Below are 18,309 nucleotides of genomic sequence, written 5' to 3' on the forward strand. Positions count from 1 at the left end.
AAATGCTGATAATGACAGGCCTGAGACTAGAGCTGGCAGTATCAGCCATTTAAAGTAATTTCTCCACATGTGATAACTGTCATAGAGAGCGACTGCATGTCGAGAAGTGCAGTCAGGCAAAGATTGTGTGTCTGCACTCTAGCCTCCCGGCTCATTCGCAGGGATTGTTTGTGAACTGACATCTTTGTCATTGTATAAGCTGTATACTTCATTACGTAAAGGATTAACTTGTTTTCCTTATGAGTTCCAAGTGTCCCCCTCAATCACATGATGAGGCCTGGTGCTAAGTGTAGTAAAGTCCCACAACCTCCTAAAATAAACAAATCCCTTCATTGTTATATTAAACAGCAATGAATAGATCACAATTCGGTCACTCACTCACAGTGACTGGAAATGATAGAGAGGTTTTGTGGTAATTACAGAGTTTCTTCCCCCCTTTAATAAATGTAAATTAAAAAAATAAAACAAATAACACCTCTAGCACCTTTAGTATCGCTATTCAGTGGCCAAAGGGGACTGTATGCCCCACCTATTTCTTGCAAATGTGAGTAAAGCGGCAGCTTGAGGTACTTCTACTAACTGTCCCCGTTCCCAAAACAACCAGCCACCACATAAAAAAAAAAAAAAAAATACTCAACAACATAAGCTGGTGAATGTTCATACTACAGTTATTAATACAAAAGCAGCATTAATATTCGACAGATAAATAAAATAGTCTTGGAGAAGAGAGGTTTACTTAACATGTTACACACTAGTCACGTGACATGTTAAAATAATAAAAAAATAAGAGAAATAAAAAAATAAAACAGGAGAGAATGAACTGACCTTGTAAGATTTAATAGGTACATTTGAAAAATACAAAACAGTAAGTAATGGAGTATAACCTCCAGACGAGCAGACAGGTAAATATAGCTCCCACACCTGATAAGGTACGTTTATTAAAATGATCACTAAATAACACGAAACACAAACTACACAATATATTAAACACTACAAATGTTTGATGTTTGTGTTTCACATCCAAAACTCATACATCTGTAGAAAACCTCACGAATCCCACATCATTGATTAGTAAATCAGTTGGGCCAGCGGTAGCCAATCAGAAGCTCTCCGGCAGTGCAGTGCAATGCAACATGGGAAGTGTAACAGCTGGAGAGATGCATGATAGCCAACTATAACATGGGCCGGTGTTTGTAATCCTTTCAACCACAGGTGCAAGTGAATGAAGTATTCTCATGATGGCTAGCCAGCCTGAGTGCCAAGGTTCACTGCCACCAAATTAGGTCTTTTAAAAGTAAAAAAAAATAGAATTAAAGATATATCACTGACATTTTAGGTAAAAAAACACTACATTTAAATATCAAGTCTGATACCGATAGTAAGCATAAAGTCCTAAAGGCCTTACATACAATGATGTAATTTACAGCCTGCAGTACTAGAACGGTTATCAATAATAGAAAAAAAATAAAATGACCCTGATCCTTTACAAATAGATCTGTCAAAACATTGAACAGTTCGTACACAATTAAAAAATAAAACAAAAAAATAAAAGCATTCTATATTCTATAAATATTCTTTAGACCTAAACTGGCAAAACAGCGCACCCCAAATTGTTATAATATATGTGTTGAAGCTTTCTAGCCCCAGTACGAAACATTATCCAGGGATCTAACAGGAGGAGAATTAGTTATGGAAACAATAGTGTAAAAATACAACTTTGATTTGTTTTTACAAAATGGTATTTTTTATTATAAGAAAAGGGTCTTATTTTCCTAGTAACTGAGGTTGTAAAACAGATCCTTTGAAACGTCAGTTACATTAGCTGCACCTTAGGACGTTTTATTAAAGGGAAACAAATAAAACAGTGTTTCATTGCTTTTTACTGCAATGAAAGAAGCTATGTTTAACTTCTTTCGAGCAAGGGGTTTGGATTTTCCATCATGGTGGTCCTGGAACATTCCCAGTTATGAAGGGGATAGCAGATAGCGGCTATATATTATATAGAATACTGTGTATACTGTGTCTTCCCAGCATGAGAATCTCCAGAACAGCCACTAGGAGGCAGCAGATGGCAAACTTATTCTACAACTGGAGAGGCAGCATTTAATTTGTTCATTTTATTCACTAACCTATTAAAAATGATATATACATATAGAAAGAAATAGTGGATGGCCCCAGCATAATGGGACAGCTGGTTCATAACAGCAGATTCCTCTATAACCAATGTATATTTCAAAATGATTACAAAGTAAAACAAACCCTTAATGGTGTACCTTAACGGGGAACAATAACCTCATGTTGTAGCATATAATAATATACGCCCCCGCACCAACTGCTAGTGTTCAAAAGAATGTTCATAAAGTTATTGGTGTGTTTCTAATTTATCCAAGAACCACTAAAAAATACCCAGATTTCAATGAAGTGGCCTGGGAGCAGTGCTTCGGTCGTTAACATTCCCACTGTTAAAGGACCACTCTAGGCACCCAGACCACTTCAGCTTAATGACATGGTCTGGGTGCCAGGTCCAGCTAGGGTTAACCCATTTTTTTTTATAAACATAGCAGTTTCAGAGAAACTGCTATGTTTATAAATTGTTTAAGCCTTCCCCTAAAGCCTCTAGTGCCTGTCTCATTGACAGCCGCTAAAGGCGCTTGCGTGATTCTCACTGTGAAAATCACAGTGAGAGCACGCAAGCGTCCATAGGAAAGCATTGTAAATGCTTTCCTATCCGACCGGCTGAATGCGCGCGCAGCTCTTGCCGCGCGTGCGCATTCAGCCGACGGGGCGGAGAGGAGAGCTCCCCGCCCAGCGCTGGAAAAAGGTAAGTTTTACCCCTTTTCCCCTTTCCAGAGCCGGGCGGGAGGGGGACCCTGAGGGTGGGGGCACCCTCAGGGCACTCTAGTGCCAGGAAAACGAGTATGTTTTCCTGGCACTAGAGTGGTCCTTATCATTTCCACTTTGAATAGGATTCGCTAAGGCCTTGGTAGAATACAAAGGCCAATGAATTAGGAAATCACTATTTTAGAAGAGGTGCATTATTTATCAGAATTAAATCAATGGCGCTGGGGCATTGTACCAGTCTAGAGATTCTCACAAATCGGCTTGTTGGTTTCTCCCGAGGACAGGGATGGAGAGAAATGGCATACGCAATAACGCTATTTAGTACAGATGAGCAAGACTGTGTATATTGCACACTGTAAGGTTAATTCACTAAACACCGAATTGCAGTGAATTGTAAAATTTAGGTAAAAATAGGTGATTTGATAAACAAACTCAACCGTAGTAGCAGCATGATTAATGTGACCTAAAATTTATAATTCATACAGGATCTATTACAATGCAGGGCTTAGCGAACAAACCCTACAGTCTGCACAAGATCAGATGGCAGTCAGTACATTAAACCAGCTGTGGATATTTACACACGGGCCAGGTTCTCTAAAAACTTTTTCCTATCATATTACAGATGGAAGTGAAATGTATGGAAATTTCTGACCTCTGACAGTCAGTAGATAACCTGCAAAAACAGAAAAATTTGAAATAAGGTAATTTAGGAGAAGTTGTATTTCTGCTTAGTGGTTTCCAAAGGGAATAAAGAGAAACTCATGTCAAACTATGCTTCAAAATCCGCCATATCTGGATTCTTCTAAGCCGCAGGCATCCACGCTCGGCCAAGCTCTGCAGCCAACTGTCCCATGTATTGCACTAGGCATCGGCAGTCTTTGGTTCTTCCTTAGTTTCTTCGTCATTTTTCTCTGTAGCCGTGGTGGCCGGATTTGGTGAAGTTTCCTCTTTGTTGCTTTTCACCACCTCCTGCAGATTATATTTCCTGAAGAGGATGTAATCCTTCACGACACTCAGGCAGCAAATATTTTTTATTATTTCCACCACAATGGTGTACTCTGGGTTATTCAGATCCACTTTGTTCTCTGGGTTCTGGCTTCCAACAATGCCTGTCGGGTTAAAGAAGACACAGTTAGCATGCTGAGAAAAGCAGTACTTACTATAACTATTCAAATATGTCTGTAAACACACACAACAGGGTTATATTGAGAAAAACAATAAAAACACAAAACATTGAGCTAGCTAAACAGAAACATCAGAAAATATTAATATGGTAAATTCTGGGTTTTTTGTCACCCCCAATCTGAACTGGTCTTTGTGTTGCTACTCCCCCTCCCAGTCTAAGATCATCAATCTCAATGATCTCAGCAATCCAATAGATAAAAGAGTAAGATTTCTGGCGCTTGTCTGATACAAGTATGGCAGCTTGAACTGCCAAACCAGAGTCTCTTTTTTCTGGCCATGAGTAGATCCTGTATGGGAAAGGAGGTGCAAGGAAGCAGCGCCTTCAAAATTATCCTCAAACCCGAGTAGAAGTGGAGTAATATGAAAGATAAGAGGACAAAGAAACAGAATATAGTGTAGTATTTCCAGTTACTGGTGAATTAGATAAAATAAATAACACTTACCATCAAAAGCTACTTACTGGCCTTGGAACATCTAACAAAAGACCATTGGCATATTCATAGGCGGGGATTTACCATGCAAGCGCATATATCTGGAGCTGATCAGAAGCTCCAGAAAATTGTGTTATTTCTCTTATCTAATTCACCAGTAACTGGATATACTACACTATATTCTGCTCCTTTGTCCTCTTCTCTTGCATATTGCACCACTCCTACTCAAATTTTAAGATAATGTAACACGCTTGCACACTAGATTTTTACTCTTTAACGTGGAATGTTTTTCATCAAGCAAGCTCTGCTCGCACTCCTACACATGCAAAGAGAACTATTTGCAAGAACTCCCAAAGGTCTGAGACATCCTGGTGGAAATGGAAGCGGTAAACACTGAATTTTTCCTGTGTTAGTTATTTTATTCTTTGAAGAATAAAAGTGTTATTCAAAACATGCATGTATAAAAAGAAAACTTCCCCTGACTACCCGTGCTCAACAAAAAGAACCTGGAGGCTGTTTGATTATAAAGGATCACATACTGATTTGCTTGCAACATGAAGCCTATTTTCTTTTTCCAACAGACAAAAAGTGACAAGAAACAATGAAACCGCTACCCATGGCTCCAGGAAACCGTACCTGCCAGGTCCTTGATAACATCATCCCTGTTCATGTGATTGTTGTTGCGAGCTTTATATACAATTTGAAAGGTTCCTTTATTGGGAGCCTTAAACCACAGTTCAAAAAACTTCTCAGCATACTTCCGGAGATCTTCAGGGAAAGCTTTACAAGTGCCAGACACGGGCAGCATCCGGAGGATGACCCTAGTCTTCTTCTTTTTGGTAGTATACATGTCTTTTAGAATGTGATGCACCAACTTCTCGGGTTCTGCAAAGAGAAATCATTAAAATGTAACAAACAAACTTCTCAGGTTCTGCAAAGAACCTTATCAGATAGGCGGTCAGAGTTTAGAGACAACACAATATTTTAATGCATATTCGAAGATCAATGAAGAGTCACTCACATAAGGTTTTGGAAGGAATTCAAACGCTATTTTATTTTTTGTTTTGTGGCATTATGCATGAAATGTATGTCATGTTTGGTCTTAAAATAAATGTTTGTATTCACCAAGATGATCTAGTTTGGTGAGAAACCTCCCCCCTCTCCCCCCAAGTTCTTAATCACCTGTACATAAATATATTACATTAAGCATTTTCATCCAGGTTTTGAAATACATTAATTGTCCCCATAAAACTAGAATTCCTGCCATAAATCTAAAGAATTTGTAATCTATTTAATTAGTAAGGCCAAATTTGTATTGAATTTCAATTTTCCTTACCAATAGCTCTCTTGGGACAGAAAGATTGTTACCTTGCTAGTAAAGTGAGAATTGGGGGTTTCTGTTAATTTTCTCCATTTTATATTATTTGTTTGTAACCTGATTTTATATATACGTACGGTTATTTTTTTAATAAATGTTCCTTAACCCCTTAAGGACACATGACATGTGTGACATGTCATGATTCCCTTTTATTCCAGAAGTTTGGTCCTTAAGGGGTTAATTAAGTTCTGTCTTTGTCTGGTATAAGAAATCACATTACTGAAGAGACTTATAGAACAGTACTGTGTTTTTATAGGCATGTCTGCTAAATTAAATTATGTTTTGTGGGGTTTTAATTGAATTTGGTTGGGGTAACGTAAGGGACTCGGTTTATAATTTGTGTTGGTTGTGGCTGCTTTTATAGGTGTGGGTGATGTTAAGAAGGAATTTTGTATCATTATTTTCGGTCTAGTGCTAACAAACGGTGATTATTATTTTTATTTTTTTTAACCCTTTCACAACCCAGAACCATGTCGCAGGCAGAATTAGAGTAGTGGTGAATGTGATTCACCACTTGGCATGCAAAGGCAAAATACTTAGGTTTAAAACTGGATAATTGTATGAATTAATGAGTGCGCCCATGTACGAATAAATTAATGTGTACAAATGTTAGTTTATGTGTGAACATGTGCATAGTTATGTGTGTGTCTGCTAGCAGTGCATAGGATTATAATTACTGGCATGGGAGAAAAGAAAATTAAGATTTTGGTACATGGTTCATTCCTAAAGTTTAACAGTTACATATATAGAGCTTCCAGTCAGGTAATGTACTTTTATGGTTTATACACACAAAGATGTATAGCTTAAAACAGGTATTGAAGTCACATAACCAAACCAACGCTACTCATACTGTGTGTGGTGTGACAGCAAATAGGTAGCTATTGCCTGGATCAAATCTTTGTAGTAGAATTAGTGAAGGATAGTGGTCTTATACAATCGAGTTACAGCTTCCATGTCATTTCATTTTCCTTCTCGCACTGCAACGTTTGTTATATAAATCACTCCCAACATTCACTTTCTGAATAAACCAATTACAATATAATCCAGGTATGATTCAGAAAACAGTTATTTGCTTAATAGCTCATATAAATAAAGTGCTAAAAGTGATCTTTGGAAATATTTTGGTGCCAATGAGAGAAAGTGAAATTAATCACATGCAAAATATTTTAAGCCCTTACCCACATTCAGGGTCCGAATGAAAACAACATTGTTGGCGCCACTGTCTACAGACTGGAATCTGCGCAGGTTTTTTTCTGTTGACGTGCGAATTTCAGCAACTTCTTTCTTTAGAGCTGCCTCCACATCATCATCATCCTCGCTTTCAGATGCACCATCACGATCCTCGTGTAACTGTAAGGAAAGAACAGAGTGAGAAGGAATGTATTTTCAGTCTCAATAGTCTTATTATATTTTCCCTCAACACAAGAAAAAAAAATTCACGCTTCTGTTTGTGTGACTGCAGTCATATGTTTATGCATTATTACATGTTAAACAACTAAATATAAATAGCAAAACATAAAAACAGGCCATCATATGTATGTATGGGGCATTATTTTTATCTACAATCTGTGAAATATGTTATGATAAGCTTGCCTGCCCAATTCGGGGAGTGAGCAGACCATCATATGCATGACATTGCTAATATTGTTGACATTGTAACTGTGAATGCAATCCCTCACGTGTTTTTTTTTTTTTTTTTTATCCTAAAAGGGCAGAATACAGGTCAACACATATTAGATAGAATGTGACATGTTACTTTATGCCCTGCGTATGACGGAGTGCAGAATCCTTATAAGGAACAGCTGGGGTTCAAAAGACTAAAAAAATTGTCACAATAAAGCAGAACAATAAAACGGATATTGCAAAATTCACAAAAATTGCTGGTTTTAATTTTTCATATTTTTACTTTGGACGTTTACATAGCCCAGCTTATTTAGTGATTCCACACAGGGATACCTGTGTAACTGATGAAACATTGGTCTCAGGCTTCCATTCCATAGCTTTATGTGACAGAAGCTATGAAAATTGTCTTTTCCCCCGCTACCTTTTTTTTTTTTTTTTTTTTTTTTATCTAAACTAAGAGCGTCCTTTCCAGCCGTTGTACAGGTGTGCACTCTCTGGATTCTTGCAGGGCAGACGAAATATACGGTTTGTCTGCATTTATTAACATATTTTATTAGTATAACGTCCTTAATGATGCAGCAAGTTGATTTCCTCCTCTGAGAACAAATACCTGTTCTAAAATGAGAGGATTGGATATAAAGTACCCCTGTCTCTGACCAGCAAACTGTTGAATCTGAGACTGGGGTGACGGGCCAGGATGGTGGTACCAGTTCCACCTAGATTGGGCTTGAACCCAGATATGGATATACAATTTACAAAGGATAGAACAGATTAGACAGCTCCCCCCACTCTCACTTGCAGAGCCAAGCAAAGGGAGAGAAAGCTATCAATCAACCTGGTATGTTGGAGAAAAATAGAGCAATGTATAATATAGAGATATGCCTATAGTTGAGTCTAAGTAACTAGGTATCTAAAAGTTAAACACAAAAATATTAGAAACACTAGCAATATATGTATCCTAGCATAAACAGTAAAAACTGTAACTTTATTGGAGCAGACTAGAGAAAGGATACATGGGGCAGTGTCCAATAAATGTTTGTGAAAACCACTGCGAAATTCCCAGTGGATCTGTTTGAACACCAGAGGGTAGGAATTAGAGCATAAAAAATGCTATACTGTGTAGATATCCCTGTTCGGTGTCCACATAGGAGAAACGAAGGGAAAAACGTAGTAGATTAGATACCTTTGAATCTTACAGAGGTTGGACGGTTAGGTAAAGGGAGACAGAGTTGCACAGTGATAAAAAGGACATCAAGTGTCCATTGTACAACGGCTTAACAGGATAGCTGTGGGGTGTAAGAGGTTAATCGGATGTATGATGATTTGTATGGTAGAGTTAGGTTACAGTACCCAGTAATCCTCTAAATCTCCTCTCCTATAAACTCCCCCCAACACCTTCGTGGGTGTTCTATCGCTAGTAAGCCCTGTAGACTGTCCCCTTGAGCTGCCGTTACACTAGTCCAGCTTGTAAGTTCAAATGAACAGACATCAAATTAACGAAAAAAGGAAAAAATAATAAAAGTGGTCAAAAGGGGATTCCCACGTGCATAGTGCTCGGTGGGTGCTCAGTGAGTGAGGAATCCGCCTGCAAAGAAGGCGGATTTCTTTGCAGGCGGATTCCTCACTCACTGAGCACCCACCGAGCACTATGCACGTGGGAATCCCCTTTTGACCACTTTTATTATTTTTTCCCTTTTTTCGTTAATTTGATGTCTGTTCATTTGAACTTACAAGCTGGACTAGTGTAACGGCAGCTCAAGGGGACAGTCTACAGGGCTTACTAGCGATAGAACACCCACGAAGGTGTTGGGGGGAGTTTATAGGAGATGAGATTTAGAGGATTACTGGGTACTGTAACCTAACTCTACCATACAAATCATCATACATCCGATTAACCTCTTACACCCCACAGCTATCCTGTTAAGCCGTTGTACAATGGACACTTGATGTCCTTTTTATCACTGTGCAACTCTGTCTCCCTTTACCTAACCGTCCAACCTCTGTAAGATTCAAAGGTATCTAATCTACTACGTTTTTCCCTTCGTTTCTCCTATGTGGACACCGAACAGGGATATCTACACAGTATAGCATTTTTTATGCTCTAATTCCTACCCTCTGGTGTTCAAACAGATCCACTGGGAATTTCGCAGTGGTTTTCACAAACATTTATTGGACACTGCCCCATGTATCCTTTCTCTAGTCTGCTCCAATAAAGTTACAGTTTTTACTGTTTATGCTAGGATACATATATTGCTAGTGTTTCTAATATTTTTGTGTTTAACTTTTAGATACCTAGTTACTTAGACTCAACTATAGGCATATCTCTATATTATACATTGCTCTATTTTTCTCCAACATACCAGGTTGATTGATAGCTTTCTCTCCCTTTGCTTGGCTCTGCAAGTGAGAGTGGGGGGAGCTGTCTAATCTGTTCTATCCTTTGTAAATCAAATACCTGTTCTAGTTTCTATGTACTCCATTCCTTAACCCCCCAACATGTGTCATGAATAAATGTAACTGTGACTTACCTTCTCTGCTCCATACAACTGCTCCCCGTATTCATTAAGAAGGCTGTATGCTTCCCCTACACATTTCCTCTCGTTCATGTTACAAGTGATGAGGATCCCCTGCATGCCCACCTCCAGCTGCCTGCAGCCCCTTTGCCTCTTTGCATTCCCCACATATTGGGATTTCCCCCTCTTCTTGCCCTTCTGTCCCTCGGAGCTCATGGTTAATGAGGGTACACAATCAGTGGATGGAAACCTGAGCTCTGCACACAAACAGCTACAGGATACCCACGTGTCGCGCCGGTCGCCTCGTGATGACGTCACTACCAAGGGGTAGTCTAAAGGGAAGCCCTCGTGGTTGCGGAAGTAAATGCACCACGTGATAAGGTGTACTGTTATTAAATTATAGTATTTGTACAGATTAAAAAAAAGAATAAGCAAGACGTTGTCATACATGTTTTTATTCAGTTCCAACACTATTCTTGTAGCCATATATGTGTACAATAAATAAATCACCTGTGGACACATACTGGGTTATTACTAACGAGAGGATTCTAAGTGAATTTCAAATTTCAGGTCAAAATAGCTGAAATGAAAAAATTCTCAAAGTCCGATATACTTTCAGTTAGACTAATCAGGCTTTAAATGTGTAAATAATTTTTAAAAATTGTCGGGAGAACTTTATTTATCTTTTTAGTAGATGTAGTTTGAAATAGGACTTCCAGGCAATCTTGATAAATTTCTTTGGTTTGATCTCTACGTTAGTCCAAAGTACCAACCCAGGACAATGCAATGTGGGTGTAAAATTCGTACTGCCTTATGTCAGTTAGGACAATTGGGAGATATGCAGTTGGGAGGTAGATATAAATATATCCTGAGAGACTACAAAGTCATGTTGCAATTGGCTGTCTCCAAAGTGTATACTTTTGGAAAGGTCGGAGCTAAATCCTGTTCCATGTTTCTCTACGTTGAGGTGAATGAACGTATCACAGAGACTCAATTTGTGTCTCCCGCTGTCCATATCTCATTTCATGTGGCACCAAAAAAATACCATAATAAATGTGAGCACATCATTAGACACTCTCTTGCGAGAGATTTTCATCAGTGCTCAAAGTATGGGGAGAACAGGGTAATTTAGCAAGTACGACTGCCTGTCATGTTTTTTTGAGTGGAATGTCCACAGCAATGGTCATCTACACACCATCCCTTTTGGCCCACAGTACCTTACCCCGTACCCCAGTCTTGTGAGGTTTTTGTTCCCTGTGTACAAGTTTATCACAGAACTTCACAAAGCTAGCTTTCTTCCACTTGATTCGTAAGCCACAAAGTCCGGCCAGAATAGCAGGTTCCGAAATTTGTTTACCTATGTTAATACAGAAAATATACCCATGATCAATGTAGAACTCTGACAGGGAGTGTTTCCTATGAAAATATTTTAATACATGGTTACATGGAAAATCATCATATATACATTTGGTTGGCTAGACTTGGCAAAGATCAGGTAGTTACTCTAACATACACAAATGCTAAATTAAACTGTTTCCTAAACCATTCTTAATTTCTGAGAGAGATAAGCATAAACAAACATGGCAGTTAAATTATTACCACACATCACTTCCTCAAAATTATTCTTGTAACATGCATGTTTTTCTAACTGACTTTCATCACCCGTTAACTCACAGTAATTCTAAAGAGTAAAAGTAGAACATATATTAATAGCATTATACACCTTTATTGAACTTTTCACAGGGCGGGTTTTGAAAAATACCCCTCTCTGTCTAATTAGAGATTTTACCTGTGGCAGACCACCTGGTACCCCGACTGAGTACCTCCTCCAAACATGCTCCCTTGCTATCGCTGGGACATCAGCAGCACTCCAGCCCCTAGCCACCACAGCTTGGCCAGAGTCTCGCCGTTGATTCCTACCCTGGAACAGGGTCCTGGATCCAGCTTCTAGTGATTAAAGCTCTCTTGCAGAGGGTATAGCTGTATAGCTGGTACACCCAAACACTAGTCGAGACTGAGTGACGGGTGAAAAGGAACTGGTTTATTATGGCCAAGTTGATTGCTTTTATACACAGCCCCCAGCATGGGGTTTCCATTTAATGCAAGACTAGCCCCTCTTATAGATCTCTTTGCCTCGGACATAATTGCGTTAAAGACCAGTAAGCTAATTATCTCCCACGAACAGAGAGGCAAATACAAAAATATAAAACATAAAATAGCCCAGAATATCATAAAAATATATAATTACCCCACAAATAATACATCCCCAAATAGCCCTGATCTGAGTGTACAAGTTCTCCATATAGCACTGAGATCCATGCAGTGTAGAGAAAATGCCACCTTGTTAAAGTTCTGACCAGTTGCACGTGTGGTCAAATGCCCAAAACAGTTCCAGGGCGTTTGGTGCTTTGGTCGGTCAACTTTCAGGAGCTCCTGTGTCTGAAAAATGGGGTGCTCCACCTGGCTCTTAGGTAGCATTTGTGCCCCTTATTCTCAGACACCTTCCCTCCAAAAAGCGTTCTCCTGGCAGGTTGCAAAGTCGTTCAAAACCCCGGACCAAGTTGTCCGGGAACCGCACAGTCACCTCATGCCGAAAACAGTTCCATAACATTCGCGGCTAGTACCGCTGAGGTGACCGGAGGACCACAAAGTCCTCATGCCGAATTTAATTCCGATCGCGGCTAAGTACCACCGAGGACAATTCGTGTGTTTCTTCATGCGAAAGGCCTCCAGGGAGCTAGTGTTTAGTTCAGGGAAGGGAAAGTGCCGAACCAGGGGCACCCAGGGAAAGCTGCTAGGGGAGGCTGGGCAGGTTAACTCCAAATGGGGTCTTTGGATACGGCCCATAGGAGGCTAGCTAGCAGGCTCCTCCAGGAGCTTGTGGCATAGGTATGTTTGCCACATTACTATTTATCTGAAAGCAGCAAGGAGAATTGTTAGTGTAGGACCCCTTTGATACATGTCTCTCCTCCCTTCCATCCTTGTCTCTACCCATTTCATTCCTGCCTTTCCCCTTTCCATCCAAGTATCTCCCCCCTTCCATCCCTGCCTTTACCAACATACATTCATTTATCTTACCACATGTCTTCCTCCCCCCTTCCATCCATATCTCCCCCTCTTCCCTAAAATATCACTCTCCCCGATCCATGTCTCTCTCCCCTTCCATCCCTGCCTTTCCCCCTTATATCCATGTCTCTCCCCACATGTCTTCCTCCCCCTTCCATCCATGTCTCTTCCATCCATATCTCCCCCCTTTTCCTCCCCCGATCCATGTCTCTCCACTTACATCCCTGCCTCTCCCCCTTCCATCCATGTATCTCCCCACATGTCTTCTTCCCCCTCCATCCATGTCTCTTCCTCTTCCATCCATATCTCCCCCTCTTCTGTCCATATCTCCCTCCCCCGCCACATCTCCCACCCCCTCCATGCCTCCCTCTCCCTTTCATCCATATCTCTGCCCCTTCCCTCCATGTCTCCCCTCTTCCATCCATATCTCCCACCACTCCTTCCATCCACATCTCCCACCAGCACTTCCATCCATATCGCCCACCACCACTTCCACCCAGATCTCCCTCCCCCCCTTCCATCCATATCTAACACTCCCTTTCATCCATATCTCCCCCTTCCTTCCCAAATGTAAAAGTAGAGTATGTGCGGTTCCCTTATGAAGCCACACACTAACTGAAAGAAAGAAAAGGGTCCAGATGTGGCTTAAAGTGACGCCTGGGGTCATGGCCCCAACCAGACCCATTGTAGGGCTGGCTCCGATGGCTTCAGTTTCAATTGAGGGGCAGTAGAGGGGTCATGGTCCCCTCTGGCACCTACCTAGTGGCCTTGGAGTTGCACTATTTTCTGGGGAGAGAGAGGGAGTGGATCCACCACTGCTTGGAATAGAGTTTACCCTGTGTTTCAGATGTATGATTATTTTTAACAATTAAACAAAAGAAAAAAAAATAACAAAAAACAGGGTGCAAGTCAAGCAGTTGCCCTTTCATTGGTCCCTGCTCACATCTCAAGCTAGCTTTAGCTCATCTTGTGTCATTACAGAGAGAACCTATGTTATTTGTACATAAGACTGATCCCACCTAAAATGGTGGTCTAGATCTAAAATGCAGGCCAGCACTCTCTGCATTAGAGATATAGCAACCACAGACAATCATTTTTGGCTTTGTTAGGCCTTGTCAATAAGGTGTAGCACATACCCCTCTAGGCTCAGTGAGCAAGGGGTCCGCCTGGATTACCTTTTAAAATTAGGGAGAGCAAGAGAAACTTTAAAAAGTGAAAAGAGGAAAGAAAAGCGATAGTAGATAATTACTTAAACTGAAACATAAAACATGTTATATTACATTAAATTGCCAGGAGTGAGCTAGTTTTATCACCCATATCTTCAATCATCATTGTTATTGTGACAAAACTACATACTTTGGTTACCAAAATTTATTTGGCCCATTAAGTTAAAAGAAAACCGCAGGAATTAGTCCTCTTCCTGTGTGGCCGCCGTTCATATAACCGAACAACATGTGCTGGGGAAAGCGACGGCCATCTTGTTGCACAAAAAGAGGCAGTGGGACTTGGTCGTCGAGTGTCTAGAACTCCAAGTTGGACACTCGACCCCGCAAACAACGGTCAACTTCACGAATGCCTGCTTCTTTTCAGAGACAATCCAGGAGAACCCGGTTCAGTAGGTTTGTTCCCACAAACAAGGTAAACAAACCCTACCTATGAGCCAGGGGAATCGCTTGTTGTTTTGTTCGGTTTGGAACTCCCGAAATTGACAAAATGCTACCACAGAAACTATGGAACTATTTGGGGAAGGCGCCTCATGAGTGGTCGGTCAAAACTTTACCAGGGTGGCGATTTGGCTGTGTTCGTGGTATCTGAGCGCTATTTGGACAACTTGGGCGCTTAGATCCAGGCTATCCTATAGGTTTTGTGTGTATTATTATGTATTTTTAAAATTTTTATATTGGTGACTCAGAATCTTGTGGGCGTGTTGTGGGAGTTTTTGTGGGAGTGTACACTGTACTCCTGAATAGCATAAAAGCTGGCCATCTGGCCTGAATAAAATTATTCCTGTTGTACCCTTCATCTAGTCTCGACTGATGTTTGGGCATGTGACCGATGAACCGCTGGATTTACTTTTATGCTTCACCTTGATTTTCGGAAACGTGCAAATCACAGCAGCATTCGTTACAATTGTGTTACTGCATTGTGTCTTGTGTGTATGTTAGTTCTACCATAAATAAATGAATTATAATGCTCTATGTAGCTTTAAAGGCATTGCTGTTCTCTATAGTGACTATTTGGCTTACTAGATGTTACTATTAGTATCTTTAAATTTATTAATCTGTATCTCTGTCCAACTGTTTTTCCGCATGCTTCTTCATTTGTGATTCTTTGTAAACTATTTTGATTCCTATAAAAAAAATATTTAATATATATATATATATTGTCAGCTCACTGTTTTGCAAATAAATAAAATTTTAGATTGACTACACCTGCATAAGTATCTCTAAGAACTATTCAAACTGGAAATGATATTTCAGGTGTCAAAGTGCAAGCACTGTAAGATTAATAATTGATTGATTTTGATTCAATTCATTATTGCTGGGAAATAATGATGACTATGCAGCGCCCCCTGGTGTGATTCTTGGTAAACTGCAGTCTTATTCTCCGCCTCTCTTCAGTGTGACTTTCACAAACATTCTTAGACTTGGAACAGAGACAGAAAGGGGGAAGAGAGATCAGATCTCTAAAAGTCTTGTCCGGGCAATTCGCGGCAATTCTGTAAGTATTTATTAAAGAATGTGGACATTGCTCAACCATTGCTGAGAACTTGGACATTGTCTATATTTTATACTGAAATATTAAATTACAACTGCAATCATTCACAGCAGGGAAGTAATATTAATTCATATCTCATGCACAATCTTCTACAAAGCTGAACAGAACACCGTCAGGTAAACAGAAGCTTACAATCGTTGATACTAAATCCACAGGGAACTTTTGACCATGGGAGCTTGCAATCTAGTGGATATTTGTTTTCATTATGTACAGGGAAGCATCCAGCCTGTATTTGGGAGGGGCACCACTGATGTTTCTGTCATATTTTATCTTTGGAAAATATGGACTCATACAATTGCACAAACACAGATAGATACATAGTCTTACAAACGTAGATACAGTGAGAAATGCCTACATCTACACCCACACAAACACAGAATCTTACATATGACCAAACACAACACATACAGACAATCACTGACACTGTGCAACCACACAAACAGAGATCCTCTAGAATGTAAGCTCATTGAGCAGGGCCTCTCACCCCCTCTGTTCCTGTATGTCTAGTTGTCTGGTTACAATTACATGTCTGTTAGTCCACCGTTTGTACAGCGCTACGGAATCTGATGGCGCTATATAAATAATAACATAATAATAATATACAGATTCACATACACAACACGGCTACAAGTATTTGATTTGAGGTTGGTAATTCATTTAGCATTGCTGGCCAGAAATGAGCCATGCTCCTAGGGGGTTAGCATTCGCCCTGATTACCCCCCTCTCTCTTCCCCCCTCCCATTCCACCAATGGTTGTATGACACTGAAAAATCACTTTTTTGAGTTGGATTTTCTTTAAATCATTCAGTAAGACTTGAATGTTTCATAGCTAGGATGATTTTTTATGGTATGTTTTAAAAACAAGACCCAGGAGATGAACCCTGAGGAGCAAAACCCCAATTATGTTTTCCATTTATAAAGCTCCAACATTGTCAGAAGTGTTTTACAACAGACAAATAAAACATACAAGTGGTCGATTAATGAGAAACAAGTTATTAACAGAGGGCTAAAAGGGACCTGATAAATCAAGGTTACGGTCCAAATCAATTAACCGTGCTTTAATGCTACCAATGTAAAACTGGCAAAAAAAAGTATTGAAATTGTGTCATGTTAATTTTGATGTATTCTTTTTATTAATGTATTTCATTCCTATTGACATAACAAAATTATATATAGGTTCTGTCAAATGTTGAATCTATCTACAATGTTTTAAACAGTATACTTACTTATCATATTTAGGCATACATTGTTTTGTTCAAACTCGAATGCCATCTATATATCGGTGTAATTGCAGGTTGCGCCACTGAATGGTGACTATATGTACAGTGCATTGGGGGATCATGGGAGATGTGGTATTGGCATGCACAAAGTATATTAAAGAAACAATAAGGTTTTCCTGGTTTTGTTTTGGTTCAGAACTTGGACAATTGCCCCCATCCTTAAGGGGTCGAACAGCTCTCTAAATATACATTTGCTACATTTGAGTAACAGCCAACATTATCTGAATGTCCTGAGGTGATCATCAGAAGTTAATATTAGAGCTTTCATGATCAAGTTTAGGCAAGTTGTAATTTGTCAACAATTCATTTAATTACAAAAGTGAGAATTCACATTGAATTTCAAATTTAAGGCCATTGTAGTCGAACTGAAAGCGTAGCTGACAAATAATTTTTCCAATTCATTTCGTCTGACCTTACATACGAAATTCACCTTGAATTCTTACTTTAGTGAATATCAGTGAAAATGTAGAGCAACTTTTGTGAAGTATGACATTGGTTTCTGAGAGACTTATACTTGTTAATGTATTTCGAGCAGCAACAAAAAAGTTGTAGGGTGGGCCGAAATGTAGAGTAGGGTTTGAGGAGTCAAAACTCTTTTTATTAATAAACCAATTACAATGAATGCTTAATGTACGGAGATTTGTTTGACTAGTTACGGAAGATGACATTTTTTTCATGAACTCCATTTGCCGCCTCTCAAAGTAGGGCTCTTTCAATTGCATTGTTCTTAACATTAGTTTTGAGGCTCCAGCGCTCGAATTTGTGCCCAGTTTTTCTTCTTGAGCTGCTTCTTGAGCTGCTCGTGTGTACAGGGTTTGTTTAAGTACATGGGCTCCTTCAGATATCCCCACAGGAAGCAATCAAGAGCTTAAAGGTCAAACGAACATGGTGGCCAATTAATCTGGGAATTTTTTTTAATGATCCACTCACCAAACAGTTGTCTCCGGTGGTCCATTAAGGCCCTGGCTGTATGGGCAGTAGCCCAATCCTTTTGAAACCACATTTCAGGACGATTTTCCTCTTGGCATCAAAATAATAGACCTTCCATTTTGAAAATAAAATTCCACTTTTTTTTTTTTTTTTACTCTTTGTTCATTCGTGAAATTACCCATTATGAATCTCCCAAGACTCAGTTATAATGTTACATAGTTGAAAAGAGACTTGTGTCCATCAAGTTCAGTCTTCCTCACATATATTTTTGCTGTTGATCCAAA

General features: G+C 39.7%; 2 protein-coding genes across 2 annotated transcripts in view; one reads left to right on the forward strand and one right to left on the reverse strand.

Annotated features, from left to right (window-relative positions):
* Positions 1-3,437: 3,437 nt before the first annotated feature.
* Positions 3,438-10,283, reverse strand: THUMPD1 (THUMP domain containing 1). The gene is made up of 4 exons (XM_063428883.1): positions 9,987-10,283; positions 7,014-7,185; positions 5,094-5,342; positions 3,438-3,950 (listed from the first exon to the last, which is right to left on the reverse strand). The coding sequence occupies exons 1-4, from the start codon at positions 10,185-10,187 to the stop codon at positions 3,703-3,705; spliced, it is 870 nt and encodes a 289-aa protein (XP_063284953.1). The 5' UTR covers positions 10,188-10,283; the 3' UTR covers positions 3,438-3,702.
* Positions 10,284-15,680: 5,397 nt separating this feature from the next.
* Positions 15,681-18,309, forward strand: part of ACSM3 (acyl-CoA synthetase medium chain family member 3) — a 42,205-nt gene continuing 39,576 nt past the window's right edge. The window contains exon 1 of the mRNA XM_063430371.1: positions 15,681-15,758. The gene's annotated coding sequence lies outside the window, so the exon portion shown is untranslated. The remainder of the gene's footprint in view (positions 15,759-18,309) is intronic.

This window comes from Pelobates fuscus, chromosome 8, assembly GCF_036172605.1.
Source record: "Pelobates fuscus isolate aPelFus1 chromosome 8, aPelFus1.pri, whole genome shotgun sequence".
NCBI lineage: Eukaryota > Metazoa > Chordata > Amphibia > Anura > Pelobatidae > Pelobates > Pelobates fuscus.

Coding starts and splice junctions, on each gene's coding strand:
- THUMPD1 (XM_063428883.1), bottom strand. CDS start 10,187: ATGAGCTCCGAGGGACAGAAGGGCAAGAAGAGGGGGAAATCCCAATAT. Junction 7,186..9,986: donor AGTTGTATGGAGCAGAGAAG/GTAAGTCACAGT, acceptor CTTTCCTTACAG/TTACACGAGGATCGTGATGG. Junction 5,343..7,013: donor CATTCGGACCCTGAATGTGG/GTAAGGGCTTAA, acceptor TTCTCTTTGCAG/AACCCGAGAAGTTGGTGCAT.